Source organism: Pocillopora damicornis, chromosome 1, assembly GCF_964200805.1.
Source record: "Pocillopora damicornis chromosome 1, jaPocDami1.2, whole genome shotgun sequence".
NCBI classification, from domain to species: domain Eukaryota; kingdom Metazoa; phylum Cnidaria; class Anthozoa; order Scleractinia; family Pocilloporidae; genus Pocillopora; species Pocillopora damicornis.
The window spans coordinates 12,185,361-12,204,524 of record NC_142670.1 but is presented as its reverse complement, the minus strand read 5'-3'; the positions used below and the strand labels follow the sequence as shown (position 1 = coordinate 12,204,524).

General features: G+C 39.4%; 2 protein-coding genes across 2 annotated transcripts in view; one reads left to right on the top strand and one right to left on the bottom strand.

Moving 5' to 3' along the window:
- The window catches only part of LOC149052016 (adhesion G protein-coupled receptor L4-like), a 168,593-nt gene that overhangs the window by 112,021 nt on the left and 37,408 nt on the right, over window positions 1-19,164 (bottom strand). Inside the window, exon 9 of the mRNA XM_089209993.1 lies at window positions 9,906-9,914. Within this exon, the coding sequence (XP_089066119.1) occupies window positions 9,906-9,914 (9 nt within the window). The remainder of the gene's footprint in view (window positions 1-9,905; window positions 9,915-19,164) is intronic.
- On the top strand, window positions 8,295-18,317 carry LOC149052021 (uncharacterized). The gene is made up of 7 exons (XM_089209854.1): window positions 8,295-8,363; window positions 8,575-8,640; window positions 10,247-10,408; window positions 10,566-10,643; window positions 11,502-11,569; window positions 12,021-17,044; window positions 17,367-18,317. The coding sequence occupies exons 1-7, from the start codon at window positions 8,297-8,299 to the stop codon at window positions 17,368-17,370; spliced, it is 5,469 nt and encodes a 1,822-aa protein (XP_089065980.1). The 5' UTR covers window positions 8,295-8,296; the 3' UTR covers window positions 17,371-18,317.

Here is a 19,164-nt window from a genome sequence, read left to right as displayed (position 1 = left end):
AAAACAACGCTATCCGTCAGATCAGGTCTCGCTTACTGCATCCAAACTCAGCAGACAATTATGGATCTCAAAGAGACAGAGCTAGGGCCTCAGATTTCTCTTCCAACTTAAACACAACTGGTTCAGTAACAGTTTATTAATAAAATTCCTGTAAGACAAAGATTCAAATTCCTGTTCACAAAGATGCATGGAATACATAGATTTAACAAATTTTGAATATCTTCGTCGGATATTTCTTTAAGAATAGTACTTATGGTATCGCTTTAATTGTTTCCAAGACGCGAAACGATTTAAATATGTTTTTCTCTCTAGATACAACGAGAAGTCAAATATTTTTCTTGGAAAAGAACTTTATTGGAATTAAATTTATTGCAATTATTCTTGAGGTGAGGAAAGATAATGAAGAAATATGTAGCATATTATGATATCGAAAGACGAGAAAATTGGAAAAAAAAAGTATGCATGCAGAATACATATTATTGATGTGATTTCTATAGCTTTGTATCTCCCTCTGGTGATTTCACTGGACATCACGCTTTTGACTGCAAAAATATCAGGAGCTAATGTCAGCATGCATCAGACAAACAGCGGCAAGTCGCCCAAAATTCGTTTTCCCTCCTACTTTCATGTTTTGTAGCCCAATATGTTCTAATAATTGTGGTGTAGTTTTTTTGTGAAAATATGTTTTAGTTTTTGAGATATGATTTTTTTCGTTCGACCGCTCAAATATGCAAATTTTCACCGTAAATATTACCCGAGTTGTGTGACCTCATGTAACGATTCCACTCGACCTCCGGCATTTCTGTCAACATAATCCTTTGTTTTATCATCTAAAATTAATCCCCTGTCATTATTGAAGCTGGCAAAGAAATATTTATTTTTGGGTGAGTATTTTTGTCCGACATACTTTTCCTATGTCGAAAAGTAACATCAAAACAAAGACAGTTTTAACAATGACCGATATGACAGAATATGCTGAGCTTCAAGCTTTTAAAAGACAAAGGGATAGTTTAAAACTATCTATAAAAATTTCCTTGTGTATTTGTGTTGTTCTATCTTGAGACGAACTCAAAGTCCGGCAAAATTTACTTGATAGCGACTATGAAATATACATGGTGTGCCTATGTATCGCCACCGTTAACTTGCATAAATCACTACAATTTGTAAAAAAGTAAAGCATAGCACTCTTACCCCGTTCATTTGTGATTTTACTAGCCGTTTTGATTATTATATTACGCGTGGGTATTACTTTTTGACAGGAGCCTGGGTTTCGCGTTGTGTTTTCCCCTCCCCCATTTATATCATAAGCTAGTCACGCAATAATTGATATCGACACAAATGCATATTAACCATGCATAAAGATCTTTGTTTATGTTGTATTGAAAATATTAGAATATGTGCTTTTTTTGGTCACTAATCGTTGTTTCAGCGGCAGCGAAGCAGTTAAAAGCGGGTTGTTGCTTCAACGCTACTGAAATTTATAGTATTCAGACAGGCGAGCAAAGCGTGATGCTCTAGGAATAAAAACTTTTAGGGGCCTAAAGGGCCTCACCCAAAAATAGATATTTCTTTGCCAGCTTCAATAATGACAGGGGATTAAGTTTAGATGATAAAACAAAGGATTATGTTAACTGAAATGCCGGAGGTCGAGTGGAATCGTTACATGAGGTCACACAACTTGGGTAATATTTACGGTGAAAATTTGCGTATTTGAGCTGTCGAACGAAAAATATAATTTCTCGAAGACTGAAATATATTTTCACAAAAAAACTACACCACAATTATTAGAACATATTGGGCTACAAAACATGAAAGTAGGAGAGAAAACGAATTTTGGGCGACTTGCCACAATATTTGTCCGATGGATGCTGACATCCTCTCTTAGGTGCAGAATTGGCGGGAGTTATTTACAAGAAAAAAAGCTTACCGTTATTATTTTTAAAAACTTTATGAAGTTGTCACGGTGAGAGCGGAAAATGAAAATTTGAGAGAACTGTAACGCTAATGGGAAGATGACCAAAAAAAAATTGTGTATCATATTGAACGAGGGATATATCGAGTTGATCACTTGAAGAGAAATTACATCGCTACAGTATAACTCACAGTGTGAATTCATCCTTATCGATTCAGTTATGGCAGAGTGTAACATATTCTGCTCCGAGGAGAAAAGGGGTTTTGCGGATTCCGAGCGCTTTACACTAAAAGAAAAAGAGCTGAGTTTAAATCACAGAATTAATTAATCGTCATGAAGAAACATGTAAACAAGTGATAACCATCAAAAGAATAAAAACAAACAAACAAACAAACAAAAACAAAAAAAACAAGCACAATAAATTTCTTAAAGAAGAACAGTAATTTTGATCACGAAACTGGGCATCAGAAGAGGTTAGATCTTTCAAACTCGTGAATATGTTACCTTCATTTTTTCATCGAAATTGTTGTAAAGCAAAATATTATTCTTGATATTTTCAGGCATGTAGAATTAACAAATGACATCATTTGGAGAATAGAGAGATTCAGAGGATAACAGCTTAGCAGGTACAAATCAATTTTTATTCTGCAACTGATTAGAGCTGTAGAGCTCATGTTATTTACAATGAAAGATCGCAATCTTATTTTCCTTGCGGCGGACAACAATCAAATTTAATTTCAGTCGAATTTCCGGTTTATTGTTATCAGATCTGAAAATATTTCAATGGTTTCTCTCATTTGACTCGTGATTTAATAGTCTGCACGCGATGCAATTTCCTAAAGCCTTTAAGGGCCTGTTTAAATGGAGGTGGGGGACCCCAGGTAGCTGAGGTAGCCCGCCTGTCCATATAATTTCTCATTTTATCTTGATCACGTTTACATGATAGGTGGGGTGACCCGGTCTGCCAGGTAGGGTTACCCTGTCAGCCGGGGTGACAATTTGCCATGTAAACGTCTCAAGGTGGGGTAACCCGCCTAGCCGGGGTCGCGTTCATGGCAAAAAGCTCAAAAGCAAAACATGTATGTTTAAAACTTTGTACATTTCCAAGCCGTCTCATGGAAAAAATCACCAGAAACCGAAAAGGACACACAAGAAGTGTAAAATGTTCACATTTCGGAATTAGCGTTGTAAATCGACCATATTTCGTTTCCCAAACTATTCCGTATAACGTATTAAGTCAACGGTTTATCGCGTAACCAAACACTGCGTAACACAATAGCGTGACACTTTCATAAATAAATACATATGTGTCCGAGAATTAATCTTTCGTCTTTCTCAAGATGCGAGCTTGGGATGCCTCTGCTCAAAGTGCCTAATTGCAAGCGCAACAACAACCTCAAGAAACCTCACCCCAGCACCTCGAGGTTGTAAGATTGTATGTAAACGCGTTTGATTTTTCGACCACGGTTAGGCGGGTTACCTCACCGACCTGGGATTCCCCACCTCCATGTAAACAGGCCCTAACTCCTAGAAGTGATATAATTTGTAACTTATCCCTGTAATATCTATACATCATCAAGCGAACAGGCAATGAGAATACTCAAAGTTTTATCAGGTAGAATTCGTTCTCTTTGAACCAACACCAAATTTCCGTATCTACTTTAAAAGGAAACATGTAGCCGCTAGAGGGGAGAATTAACAATTAGATCACGGGAGTTAAAGATTTAAATGTACGTGATGATTATGTGGCAGAAGCGCGTGATGAGCATGTGACAAAGCTAGATAACGTGCTGCATATAATTTTATGTAATAAGCTCAGTTATACACGCGTTCTGATTGTTTCTCACTTATGATCTGTAGGAGGACAGACGTATAGATGACGTCATCATTAAGACTTTTTTTCCGTAAAATTTAATTCTTTAATATATAAAAAAAAATAGATTCCAAGTTGCCGTGCGTCTGTTCAGTAATAGATCACAGAGGACGTCAAAATGTGGTACGAACATCAGTGACACACTCGGCTGCGCCTCGTGTGCCACTTTTTTGTTCTTATCAAATTTTTACGTCATCTGTGATCCAGTACTGAAGAGACGCACGGCAACTTGGAATCTATTTGTTAAATAGCCCTTGTCAATATCAAAACCAGCAAATATCTCTCGAAAACAAACGAAGTTTGAAACAAAGCTTGAGGTTGAAAAAAAAATTCTCACGTTTCTTTAGATATCGTAACATTCGCAATATATTAATAATAACGGTAATATGGTTGTCAGTGAAATACCAGAATTTTTTCAGTTTCCGAAACGTGACATCTCCACCGCACGCTGTAAATGTACCATTTATATCTTCACATAGAAAAGTATCAAGGTCGTCATTAGAACCGAATTTATCAACGTGAGAGTTTTACTTTCCATGTGGGCTTTTTTAAAAGTTTTTTTTTTTCCTGAAGCTGAATTCAACTCTTTTTTAAGGAAATACTTCTTGTTATAAGAAATTTTTGTATTACAATGTCCGAAATTAAATTGGTTTTCCGGCGAGCTGAGTTTTTGTGTAGCGGATCTCTGTATTCGATGCGCTTTTTTGAAAAAAAAAAGTTTTTGATCCAAGTTTTCAATCAATATCTTTTGAATAAAAAGGATGGCACATGTCCATTTGTGGATACGAATTTATCTGCTTGAATTTAATTATCTCTTTAAAGATGTAAAAGATGTCACGGACACTCGATGATAAAATTCGTATGCACGCGCGGTTATCTAATTAACAAATAGCTTCCAAGTTGCCGTGCGTCTGTTCAGTAATAGATCACAGATAACGTCAAAAAAATGTGGTAAGAACAAAAAAGTGGCACACGAGGCGCAGCCGAGTGTGTCACTGATGTTCTTACCACATTTTGACGTCCTCTGTGATCTATTACTGAACAGACGCACGGCACTTGGAATCTATTTGTTTTATATTATAAAGAATTAAAATATACGGAAAAAAGCCTTTTTATTTCAAGTTTCCCCACTTTGACAGACACGAAAATAGCTTTTGACGTAATCTATTGTCTATACAAAATGAAGTGAACTGATTGGTTGCTATGCTTAGCAAAGAATTGTGATTGGTTCAAAGAATCACGCCACTGTCAAATTTGAATCGAGCGTCGCTTGTTCTAGAAGAGACAATCGCTTTGAATTAAAACTGCGTAATCAACAAATCTGAAACAAAATTCCGCAAAAAATCAAGTCACTCTTTGTCATCAGAGCGGCTCTGTAAGCCGAAAAACACCTGGACGTTTCCCTGAATATTACAGGAGTTAAAAAAGCCACTCGAAAAGCTTGCGGTTGCGGTCGACATCGAAACGTTGGAGGCCATTCGGTTCGAACTTTGCATGAGTGGAGCACTAGACTGAGGAACGGGCTGGCTCGAATTTTGGCAAGGTCAGATGGTACAATAACTGGCTTATGTTGAATGTTTTCGGTTGATTCTGAGCTTGGCGTCGAGAATTTTGTTGCTGTTTTGAAATACTTGTTTTTTTTTATATTTTCACTGTAACACCGTCGTTGTTTAGGTTTCGTTCAATGGAATTGCGAAAACCGAGAAGAGCTGAACGACTGTACTCTTCGCCTTTTTTTGTTCTGGCTTCCACATAAAATCTTGCTAGGTTTTGGTCTAATTCCTTACTGTTCATTTTAAGAAGTGGTGTTGTGATGTTTCTTTCCTGACACCAATCTGTGTAAACAATTATTTTGACATTGAGAAAAGAATTTTTTCCAAATAAATCAATCTCAGACAACTTTTGCTTATTGAGTTCGTTAATTTCGAAGCAAAGCAATGGCTTCTTACCTTGAAATAATTTCACTACCCATTTTGTGTTTCTTTAAGTCGCGTTCGACTGCGACTGCTCAAGTAGTTTTGTCAAGTCGTTTTCGACAGAGAAACGTGATTTTCTTTTTTTCTCCTGTTTATCGTAAGTGTCCACAGCCTCGACAAGACTTTTTTTGAAATCTTCGTTCACCCAGTCAACTAAAATATCGTCGAAATTTTCAAAACTTTCCGCCATTTTAGAGTAACAGAGGGCAAAAGTTTTAATGATGACGTCATCTATGCGTCTGTCCTCCAATAGAACATAAGTGAGAACCAATCAGAATGCGTGCATAACTGAGCTTATTATATAATACCTCATATATGCACGTGCATTACTTGACAAGTGTGAGCTGAATAAACGTTTGTCTTCAAATGTTCGAACTACGTACCTACAAGGTGGTTAATAGTATCATTTCTAACTGAATTCTGTCAGAGTTCGGTTTTAGTAGATATACCTTTCCGCGCGATGACGGACTAAATGGGCATAATGTTTGCGTGTTTACATCGTTCGCAAATTCTGACATTGGAGCAGAATCCGGTTCTGTAGGGCAAGACCACTTCAGCAGCTTCACGGAAATTTCCTTAATCTCCCATTCACTGTTATATTGGAAAAGATAATTTTTTTATCAGCAATTTGTTCACAAATAATTTTATAGTTCTCTTTTGCTTTGCGAGATCGAAATTTTTTTTAATTTCAATTTGCTTTCAGTCTACTTCCTCCGCCAAATGCTCATATGACCTGGCAGTGAATTCATTCGATGGCCTACAAGATTAAGCTATGCAGGAGTCTGTGTGTTGCGCATGGCTTTCAATTTGTCGTAGATGAAGTTTCTTGATAGCAAGAGTTTTGATGACTAGGGCACTTCCAATGCCATCTTCTCCAGTCTCTCAGAATAACCTTGTATTCAGTGCCTTTTATGAATTCGAAATGAAAAAATCGGATCCTTCCCCAACATAATTTGGAGAGGGACCAGCTCTTCCAAGCTAAATTTCTTGGTTCCTTCAAAAAAAAATTAATGAAGAAGTTTATTGACGAGAACCTATAATTCTGTTAATAAAAAAAGGCTTTGTCTAACAATTTTTCGACAGCTTTGAGAGACATTTTACACATGCACTTTGTAAAAGAATTGAGTCGATCAACGTGTTTCTTTACGCAAAGGCTCGCGGGGTGTTGGGAGAATTCGTGACGGTAACGCAAACCCTCGAAAGTGTTTTGAAAAAGTTTCGTGAATTCTCCCAGCCCCACACGCAATAAAATGAAGGAATGAGGGCAAGAGTCTTTTAATGCATTAATTTTGATTCATGCTCATCCATGCCTACCGGGTACAACTAGGTTGTTTATTGCAACTCACGCATTTTGATAAGGGACAGCCTTGAACGACGTTTCAACAGATAAGACTACGAAAACAAACAAATAAACAAACAATTGAAAAAACAAACATGACACAACCCGCGGAACTTGACTGGAGCTGTCACGCAATCACAATAGCGTGACGGAGGAAATTTTGAGATTCTCATTCTTCCTCTGTGATTAAGCATTGTGACGATAGGTTTTCGCGCCCAAACTGGGAAACTGAATCTTCGCAGACGGAACAATAACAACTGGGGGAAATAACTCGGTAGAGACCACTTGGCAGCGAGAACAGAAACTCGTCACGATTTTCTGACACACCTACTTCGAGCGAGCTTATACGGACGTCAAGGATAAGACAATCTTTGGTTCCACAGTACTTTTATTCTAGGTCAGGCCAACAAGCGACATGACCTCTAGCGTACTCTAGTTTGTAATCATCAAAGCTGTATAAGGTACTTGCTTAAGAACTATCTGGTGTGAGGTGCTATTGTTACACCAATCGCAATATTTGAATAAGAACACAAAGGAGCGGAAAAGGTCTCTTTGAAGTTAAACGAAAACTACTTAGATATTCCATCTGTTTCTACGACGGAAAGAATTCCTAAATTAAAAAGACGGATGCAATAAACTCTAGGCCATTAAAAATAGGAAACTTAGGTGCGAATTTACAGCTCTGATATAGAAAACAATACCTATCTCAATTGCAGTAGCGCAGCTTAGGAAATAAAAACGGAAAAGCAATTAAAAGTTTCTGCTCATCTATGCAAAGTTAGTGTGGAAACTATCGTATGAAAAGAAATTAAAGTTACGAGTATAAACTCAGCTGCTATCTACCATGAAAACCAATTTTTCCAGAAAGACCATTAACACTTATATTTACCTAAAAAACCATGTAATAAATAACAAAAGTGCCGACAAGCAGGTGCATATGATGAAAGCGAGTCAAGCAAAATCTATTCAAAAAGCTACTGTGGTTTATGCATTTTTTGATTTTTCAAAATGAAAGGACTTGAAATGGTTGTGTGAAAGTTTACGAATAGATATGTTCCGAATAACACACACAGAAAATCAGTAAATATTCCCGTAACAGCATACAACGTTTTCTTTAGGTTACTCTCATCTGAGTCTCCTCTTTTTTATTTTTAACAATGCAGCGCAGTACAATCGATTCGATTTTATTTCTAGCTATGGCAGAAAGCAACCTCCCAACAACAGGAGAAGAACTGGAGGTGAAAAATGAGTTTCCAGCCACAGGTTAGGAAAAGCAACAGGGAAAGACTTCTTTATAGTGATTTTGTACTGTTTGGTAACTAAGTATAATTTAATTCTGGTGCTTAACTTTTTGGACCACTTCGACTTGAATGTTTTGAGGAATCCACTTAATACGCCAGTATTAGAAGGTTAGTTGTAATTAAATATAGTTGTGATCAATAGCAAAGTTGAAATATCTTCTCGGTAATTTCAGCAACAGAGGAAAGCCAAGTTACGTCAAGTGACGCTGAACTGGATGTATACAAGGACCCTTTAAGAGGTAAGAACACCGATTGAGGTAAGATTGTTTGAAAGACGCCCCAGTGAAGTTTTTTTGTCCTGTTTACATCAGAATTTGCGTATATTTTGTGAGTGAGTTTTTGAAGCAGCAAAAGATCTTCAATTTCAAACTTTCTAACCACTCAAATAAAAACCAAAGAAAAAAATAATTTGTTCCTCAATTCGATGGAGCAGAATGCGTGGACGTCATAAATAATTTATAACCAATAAAGCGGCAAATTTGGACGCGACTTCGATTTGAAGAGCCCTAAATTAGAGAAGAATGGGTCAAACTTGGCCCACTGGGCTTTGTGAAACTCAGTTTTCTGAGTTTTAGGAGCGTTTCCTTCCAAATCAACGCACGGCATTTTAAAGATTAAAGATATAGCTACAATGTGCACCTAAAATGAATGATATTTGCGAAGTAGAAATATTTCCCTTTTGAATTTGAAGATACACGAAATTTGGTCATTTTTAATGTGAAAGTCATTTTCGACAAGAGAGAGCTGGTGGCACCAGTAGACCTATCAAAGTCGAGTATTGAAAAGTCTGCCAACGGATAACTTTTTGAGGCTGCCACGAGGAAATTATGTCCGTTATTGTTCAATACATGTTTTGCAGAAATTTTTACGCAATATGAGAACTCTGCAGAGAAGAGGACGCATTTTGTCTCGGCCGTATTGCCTCTTTTGATCTTCTAAATATTTCACGCCTCTTTAGACAGTTATGTCAACACCAGTTATATAAACCAACAGTCAACAAAATGTAGAACCCCTGATTTTCACAACAAGCAAAATGGCACTTCGCGGGAAAGCAGTACTTTCCCAATCAAATTTCTCCAGTTAGCCTCTACGAGTATGTTCACAATAGACAAATATATGTTTGAGAAAAACCAAGTGATAAAAGAAAAAAACGAAACCAAAAACATAAAAAAATACTAATTTCTTTCTAGCGCACTTTTCCGAACGATGAGAAAACCACGAACCCTTGTCACACTCAGCACGATGCCTTTTTTTTGTCATTAGAACATTCACAAGTTTTAACCTTTTTCATTCCTGGCTTTGCTTTGCTTTATGCAATAACTATGGGGTTTTATATTCTAACTTGGTATTTTGGAGAACGTAAGCCAGGTGTAAAAGGGTTTTTGGAAAGTCTCTCGACCTAAATGTAAACCGAACAGACTTGATTTGCTTGTAGCCAAGCTACAGCTAAAACCTCTAATAGTGCATGCGTATATTTTTAAACAAACAAAAACCAAAGATAAACTCTCCTGAACTGAGATTGTAAACAAAGTTGAGTTGAAATAGGAGCTCCTGGTAAGACTTTTGATATTTTGGAAAACGTAAGCGAGTTGTAAAAGGGGTTTGTGAAAGTCTCTCGACCTAAATGTAAACCGATAAACTTGAAATGGTAATAGCCAAGTTACAGCCCAGACTCCCAACAGCTTGCACACAAACAAAATGTACAGATATTAAACTATTCTGAATTTTTGTTTTTCATAGCTCTAAGCTCCTTTAACCTAACAGCTCGTTTGGAAGTATAAAGTTGTAGTATAAAGTCGTATTATTCATTACTAAATCATTAACACTAAAACATTGTGTTTTCAGGGATAGCGAAAGTATGTCTCGAGGAAGGTAACAAAGAATACAGACAAGGAGAAGCTAATCACGCGATAAACTCCTACACGAAAGGACTTCAAGTGAACTGCAAAGATAAACGGCTGAACGCCAAGCTTTATAGCAACAGGGCAACAGCTCATTTCCGTTTGGGTAACAATTTTATTTCTAAGTATATAAATCTCTCATGTAGCGTTACAAGATCCTCGTAAATGGACAGCAGTTTATGCAATTGTAATTTTTTAAAGCGTCTTTGCTGCAATTGCATGTGATGACCACTTTTTTAAAACTTATTTCTTGAATTTCACAGCAAACTACGTGGAATGTCTTGATGATGCAACAGTTGCTGTTCAATTGGAACCCACTTTAATCAAAGCTATTGAGAAAGGTGGGGTTTTCAGTCATAAGCGTTTAACATTCTTTTCTCTGATTTCGTCAAAAGGGGTTTGTGCATGACAGGACGGATAATGCATGCACTGTAAGTACCTCCCGTTGTTCCATACAAAGCCTTAGAAAAGTTTTCTAAGGCTTTGTATGGGACAACGGGAGGTACTTACAGTTCACGCGTTTTTCCGTCCTGTCATGTTGGTTGTGGCACGTGACTGTACCCCAAGTGTGAATTGTATCTGGTGTGTTAATGTCTGTTATGTGATGAAAAGCATAACAAAATTTCAATAAGCTCTCAAATACCGCCACCTGGTAAGTGCACGTTTTAGAGCGACGGAGGTCGAGGGTTCAAACCCTAGACTGGCCCAACTCTCAGAGTCTTAAAATATCTGAGGAGAATGTGCTTCCGGTTAAGCTATGACATCTGCAAATCGTTTGAAATTCTTGTCCCGGATATGGACGTAAAGTGTAAGCTCCGTTTCCTGCATCTTCTCGGTCACTTTTAGCAGGGACGTTACTAAGCCTGGCCAGGAGGCACCTGAAAAATTGCCTTTCAAAAGTTGTAAACTGCGCAATGCAGTCTACCCGAAAACTTCCCCGAAAAGTTCTGAAAAGCGCATAAGAGCACATTAAAGTGAAGAACACGTTATGTAAATTCATCGTTATCATCATCAATTGAAACTTAATTGGTAGCTGCTTTGCGCTAGCTTCTTATTGTTCCTTTTCAGTTTTTCCACGAGATCAAATTTCCCTATTATATTTTTGTTCCCAGCTAAATGAGAAGTTAAGTCCATTTTATCAATACTTTTATACCTTGAGATTAATTACCTCGCACCACCAATTATTCTCTCCTTTTCAGGAGCCAGAGCTTGTGTGGAACTTTGCTTGTATAAAAAAGCGAGGAGCTGGTTGCATATGGGATTGGCCGTATCCTTTAACAAATGTTTCAAACGTGATACGAGATGCAATATGAGTAATATTTCAAGGAAAATCAATACGTTCCAAACAGATTCTTCTACACATAATGCAAGCGATATTATCTTATACTCCACTGAACAGTTTAAAAAGCTAAATTATTCTTAAAGAGTTCTTTCGATTATTTTACGCAACTCAACTAAAAGGAAAAGGCCATTTTAACTAATTCCTAGAGTTTGCACTGAATGCCCCTCATTTTTCTGGGCATCACCATGGCGACCAAACCTAAACTAATAGAGCATTCTCGAATATCTTGAAACCAAATCTCTACAAGAAACCCACATACGAATTACCATTCCATTTTTAAGGTTCTATTCAATATTCTCATTATTTTTAAAATACACATTTCCACTGCATTTTCGAAAATCCGCTCATGATTTATCTACCCTTGACACGTTTTCAGATTGAAGACAACAATGAACGTCTACTTCAATTAATAAGGAAATCTGCTGCTGAACTGAAAGTCATGGCAAACAGGTATGGCAATCTCGGCAACACTTATCAAGGTCTTGGAGAGTTCAAAACAGCCATCAGCCACCACCAACGTCATCTACAAATTGCTAAAGAAGTGGGAGACAAGGCCGGAGAGGGAAGAAGTTATTGCAATCTCGGAAACGCTTATTATAGTCTAGGAGAGTTCAAAACAGCCATCACGTACCACCAACGTGATCTAGAAATTGCTAAAGACGTGGGAGACAAGGCCGGAGAGGGAAGAAGTTATTGCAATCTCGGCTGCGCTTATCATAATCTAGGAGAGTTCAAAACAGCCATCAAGTACCACCAACGTGATCTAGAAATTGCTAAAGACGTGAAAGACAAGGCCGGAGAGGGAAGAAGTTATTGCAATCTCGGCAACGCTTATCAAGAACTAGGAGAGTTCAAAACAGCCATCACTTACCACCAACGTGATCTAGAAATTGCTAAAGACGTGGGAGACAAGGCCGAAGAGGGAAGAAGTTATTGCAATCTCGGCAATGCTTATAAAGGTCTAGGAGAGTTTAAAACAGCCATCACCTACCACCATCGTTATCTAGAAATTGCTACAGACGTGGGTGACAAGACCGGAGAGGGCAGAGGTTGTGGCAATCTCGGCATCGCTTATAAAGATTTAGGAGAGTTCAAAACAGCCATCAAGTACCACCAACGTCATCTAGAAATTGCTAAAGACGTGGGAGACAAGGCCGGAGAGGGAAAAAGTTATTGCAATCTCGGCAACGCTTATCAAGGTCTAGGAGAGTTCAAAACAGCCATCAAGTACCACCAACGTCATCTACAAATTGCTAAAGACGTGGGAGACAAGGCCGGAGAGGGAGGAGGTTATGGCAATCTCGGCATCGCTTATCAAGGTCTAGGAGAGTTCAAAACAGCCATCAAGTACCACCAACGTCATCTAGAAATTGCTAAAGAAGTGGGAGACAAGGCCGGAGAGGGAAGAAGTTATTGCAATCTCGGCAGCGCTTATCAAGGTCTAGGAGAGTTCAAAACAGCCATCAAGTACCATCAACGTCATCTAGAAATTGCTAAAGATGTGGGAGACAAGGCCGGAGAGGGAAAAAGTTATGGCAATCTCGGCATCGCTTATGACAGTCTAGGGGAGTTCAAAACAGCCATCACCTACCACCAACATCATCTACAAATTGCTAAAGACGTGGGAGACAAGTCCGGAGAGGGAAGAAGTTATGGCCATCTCGGCTGCGCTTATCAAAGACTAGGAGAATTCAAAACAGCCATCAAGTACCACCAGCGTGATCTAGAAATTGCTAAAGAGGTGGGAGACAAGGCCGAAGAGGGAAGAAGTTATGGCAATCTCGGCTGCGCTTATCAAAGACTAGGAGAGTTCAAAACAGCCATCAAGTACCACCAGCGTGATCTAGAAATTGCTAAAGCTGTGGGAGACAAGGCTGGAGAGGGAAGAAGTTATGGCAATCTCGGCTGCGCTTATCAAAGACTAGGAGAGTTCAAAACAGCTATCAAGTACCACCAGCGTGATCTAGAAATTGCTAAAGCTGTGGGAGACAAGGCCGGAGAGGGAAAAAGTTATGGCAATCTCGGCAACGCTTATGGAGGTCTAGGAGAGTTCAAAACAGCCATCATGTACCACCAACGTGATCTAGAAATTGCTAAAGACGTGGGAGACAAGGCCGGAGAGGGAGGAGGTTATGGCAATCTCGGCAACGCTTATCGAGGTCTAGGAGAGTTCAAAACAGCCATCAAATACCACCAACGTCATCTAGAAATTGCTAAAGACGTGGGAGACAAGGCCGGAGAGGGAACAAGTTATGGCAATCTCGGCAACGCTTATCAAGGTCTTGGAGAGTTCAAAACAGCCATCAAGTACCACCAACGTCATCTAGAAATTGCTAAAGACGTGGGAGACAAGGCGGGAGAGGGAGGAAGTTATTCCAATCTCGGCAGCGCTTATCAAGGTCTTGGAGAGTTCAAAACAGCCATCAAGTACCATCAACGTAATCTAGAAATTGCTAAAGATGTGGGAGACAAGGTCGGAGAGGGAAAAAGTTATGGCAATCTCGGCATCGCTTATGACAGTCTAGGGGAGTTCAAAACAGCCATCACCTACCACCAACATCATCTACAAATTGCTAAAGACGTGGGAGACAAGGCCGGAGAGGGAAGAAGTTATGGCCATCTCGGCTGCGCTTACCAAAGACTAGGAGAGTTCAAAACAGCCATCAAGTACCACCAGCGTGATCTAGAAATTGCTAAAGACGTGGGAGACAAGGCCGGAGAGGGAAGAAGTTATTGCAATCTCGGCTGCGCTTATCAAAGACTAGGAGAGTTCAAAACAGCTATCAAGTACCACCAGCGTGATCTAGAAATTGCTAAAGACGTGGGAGACAAGGCCGGAGAGGGAAGAAGTTATTGCAATCTCGGCTGCGCTTATCAAAGACTAGGAGAGTTCAAAACAGCTATCAAGTACCACCAGCGTGATCTAGAAATTGCTAAAGCTGTGGGAGACAAGGCCGGAGAGGGAAGAAGTTATGGCAATATCGGCAACGCTTATGGAGGTCTAGGAGAGTTCAAAACAGCCATCAAGTACCACCAACGTGATCTAGAAACTGCTAAAGAAGTGGGAGACAAGGCCGGAGAGGGAACAAGTTATGGCAATCTCGGCAACGCTTATGAAGGTCTAGGAGAGTTCAACACAGCCATCAAGTACCACCAAAGTGATCTAGAAATTGCTAAAGAAGTGGGAGACAAGGCCAGAGAGGGAACAAGTTGTGGCAATCTCGGCAACGCTTATCAAGGTATAGGAGAGTTAAAAAAAGCCATCAAGTACCACCAACGTCATCTAAAAATTGCCAAAGAAGTTGGAGACAAGGCCGGAGAGGGAAGAAGTTGGGGCGGTCTCGGCACAGCTTATGACTGTCAAGGACAGTTTAAAACAGCAATCGAGTACCATCAACGTCGTCTAGAAATTGCTAAAAACGTGGGAGACAAGGTCGGAGAGGGAATCAGTTATGGCAGTCTCGGCGACGCTTATCGAGGTCTAGGAATGTTCAAAACAGCCATCAAGTACCACCAACGTCATCTAGAAATTGCTAAAGAGGTGGGAGACAAGGCCGGAGAGGGAAAAAGCTATGGCAATCTCGGCATTGCTTATAACCGTCTAGGAAAGTTCAAAACAGCAATCAAGAACCATCAACGTCATCTAGAAATTGCTAAAGAAGTGGGAGACAAGGCCGGAGAGGGAAGAAGTTATGGCAATCTCGGCAACACTTATGACAGGCTGGGACAGTTCAAAACAGCAGTGGAGTACTATCAACGTGATCTAGAAATTGCTAAAAAAGTGGGAGACAAGGCCGAAGAGGGAATCAGCTATTGCCGTCTCGGAAGGAATCATCTCCGTCGAGGAGATTTGAAAACGGCAATCGAGTGTTGTCAACGTCGCCTAGAAATATCAAAAGAAGTTGGAGACAAGACTGGAGAGGCGTGCTCACTTTGTTCTCTTGGAAGCAGTTTTGAGTGCTTAGGAAATCTTGTGATGGCCCTTGAATGTTATCACTCGAGTGTAGAATTGAATGATAGTATCAGAGCCAGTCTTCAGTTCAAAGATCAGTGGAAGATTTCTTATCGTAATCAGCGCCAAAGTGCATACAAAGGTTTGTGGCGTCTTAATCTTAAACAAGGTCAAGTTGTAAAAGCTCTTCTTGCCGCAGAGAAAGGACGTGCTCAAGCTCTGAAAGATCTCATGGCCACAAAATATCAGCCTGAAGATTCTTCCACGCAAAGCACATCGTGCGTTTCTCTGAGTTGGGTTTCATTGAGCACAGTTTTTATAGCTATTAATGGACCATGCGTTTACTTCTGGGTTTGCCTCAGTGAAGATAATATCCAGATGAGAGAGGTACACGTCAACAATTATAAGTTTGAGAATGAATTGGAGTGTTTCATCCAGCTGCTGAACAACACTGCTCTTAAGGAGATCGGTGCAAGAGATACTGTTACAATCGAAAATCCTCCTCCTCATTCGCCGACAGAAGAGGAAGCGGCCAATGATGGGATCCGAGTTGATGTGAGGCACTCCCAATCAAGTGCTTTAAAGAAGCTGCATGACATCATCGTGACTCCTATTGCTGATCTTATCGAAGGCAACGAGCTCACATTCGTTCCTGAGGGGCCATTTTGCCTAGTACCTTATGCAGCATTACAGAAGTCGAACTCATCATATCTAAGTGATTCTTTCAGAATTCGTGTGCTTCCCTCTCTGACGACGTTCCAACTGATTCATGATTGTCCAGCTGACTTTCACATGAAGACTGGTGCATTGCTTGTCGGCGACCCATGTTTCAAACATATCATCTATCAGGGAAAACTTTTGGTGCAACTTCCAGGAGCAAGGAAAGAAGTGGAGATGATCAGACGTATCCTAAATGTTTCCCCCCTCACTGGAGAAATGGCAACAAAACATGAAGTGTTAAAACGAATATCATCAGTGGCCTTAGTTCATATAGCAGCGCACGGTAAAATGGAAACTGGAGAAGTTATCCTAGCGCCAAACACCACGAGAGAAAACCCTCAGCCGCAAGAGAAAGACTATCTACTGACGATGAAAGATGTGATAGAAGCTGGGTTGCGAGCACGTCTGGTTGTACTTAGCTGCTGTCACACTGCTCGTGGGGAGGTCATGGCCGAGGGTGTGGTCGGCATGGCGCGTGCACTTTTGGGTGCCGGTGCTAGATCTGTTGTGGCAACCTTGTGGGCGATTGGCGACGAGGGAACCCTGGAGTTCATGAGTTTCTTCTACGATGCACTTTCCAAAGGCAAGAAAGCAAGTGAAGCTCTCCATCAGGCCATGAAGTGTATGAGAGAAATTGAAAAGTTCAAGGAGGTGTTTTACTGGGCACCATTTGTACTCCTTGGCGATGACGTCAGCCTGGATTTCAAGGATATTAGAAGCCGAAACAAGTAAATATTCTGTTTATACATTCTATTCAATACAAAGTTACCTTAAATCATAATTATAGCTTATTTATGAGCAGTGATACTTGCGCGTTATTTTCCTTTCAGTTGGGTTACGAATTTAGTTTTTGCTCCGGCAAATTGAGATGCAGGACAATCAAGTAGACACCTTTACGATAATGACATTCTTGTTAGTAAACATGATAGGAATAAAAAAGAAAATTTCTTTTAAAACAATCCTGTTGTGCAACGTATCGTTTCATGTGCTCGGAAATATTTCATGGAAACTCAACCATCCTCCCTAAACTTAGCTTTTTTTATTCTTCAGTTAAGGCAGTGAGCACTGGAGTCCCAGGGTGTTTTCGGATACCTGCAAACGCTGATATTTGGACCAGACATCAGTAAGCTACTTATGAAATTTTTTCTCAAGAGTCTTCTTTCCAAAGCAGGAAGAACCAAAAGACGGCCAAAGTCAAGTTTAACAAGAGAACCGATTTCCTTTGATTCAAAAGTTGACTTTTTGCTTGTCTGAACTGCTCTTAAGAGCTTGATCTTTGATATCCTGCTGAAACTGCTCTTTTCTTTCTTTCTTTCTTTTTTATATGATCTCTTCAAATTCTCATGACTAAATAGCTCGATATGTAAGAAGTTATTTTTAATCTAAGTATTACCTACTAAGAGGACTAAGGCGTTACGTCTGCGTCGAAGTTGAAACGTCTTGAAAACGTTTCCACAGTTTTTTTTACAGATTTTTCTCAATCGGTTTTTGTTTCACGAGTGATGTAAAGCTGTTACAGCCAAGTGCGTGTGCGGAGAATTTCCATGGAAGTTGGAAAATAATTAGTTGTCGGATTGCTCCATTATCTTATTTTATGTCAGGTAGAAATTTTGATTAACTTTTCGAGGATTTGTAGCCAGTCATTGGTACTTAAAGTTAGTTTCTGCTGATCAGAATTTGGTTTATCTGGCCTTAAAATGACAGATTTTGGCCATAATGGCCAGGGTCTAGTCTTGGTATTGGTTAATTTTCTGAGATTTCTCCTTTAATTTTGAATGCGATAAATTGTTATTTTTTACACAATGCATTTCAAGAATATTGTTTAATCTTATCGTCCAAGGCAAAACGACAAGTTTTATTTTATAATTTAAGTTACTGGCCTGCAAAGGAAGGAAGCTCAGAACGAGCTAGAAAGTTGGAGCCAAATGATTTTATTAAGTTTCTCCGATTAGATTGTTTACTTATTATCTAAGTACAATAAAATAACATTTAAATGTGAAACGATAAAACAAGTCGCTTGGCATTTTGTTAGAATGGAAGAGTTAATAACAAAGGGAAACAATTTCTGCATCAACCTGCATAACTTGTTGTTTAAAGTACTGAGCGCGCCTGTGTCTTATTCGCTCAATAGCTTTCAGCCATTTCTTTCAATAATTTTATTGAATGAGAGATAAACTTCGATATTTTCTGACTCTATAACTGCTAGTATTGATCAGTGGCAGCCGTTTCTTAGGATGTCACGCGACGCACTTCTTTAGCGCGCTATGCGACAGATACGATGTTTTGTCACATCTTACCGTTTGAAGTAGTGAGCGCACCTATGTCTAATTCGCTCAACTTTTGCCGATTTCCTCGGATAAAGTTAGTAAATGAGATAAAAACCTCGATTTTTTCAGATTTTATATCTGTTAGTTTCATTGGCAGCCGTTCCTTAGGATGTCACGCGACGCGCTTCTATAGCGTGTAAAGCGACATGATGTTTTGTGATATATCGTTAAAGAGACAAGGAAAAAGAAATTACCTTTCACTTTGGGAGATGGTGCTTTGTTCCCTTTATAGAAAGAGTCCTCATCGTGGGAGGTGCCCTAGGTCGGTGTGGTTCCTCGAGTGTAGAAAATATTGATGAAATTTTTTTTCCACGATTGCAAACTTAACTAAAACAGCGTAACTTACTTAAAACTGAGAAGGGCCGACCGAGGAGAACTTTTTACGGCTAACGGTTAAAATTATGGCCATTTTTCTGCTGCGGTTAACTCAGAATAACACAAAATAACACTTTCTAGGAAGGAAAGATTTCTAAGGTTAATTTTTGCTATAACTAAGGGTTAACATTTTGTCAATTTTTACG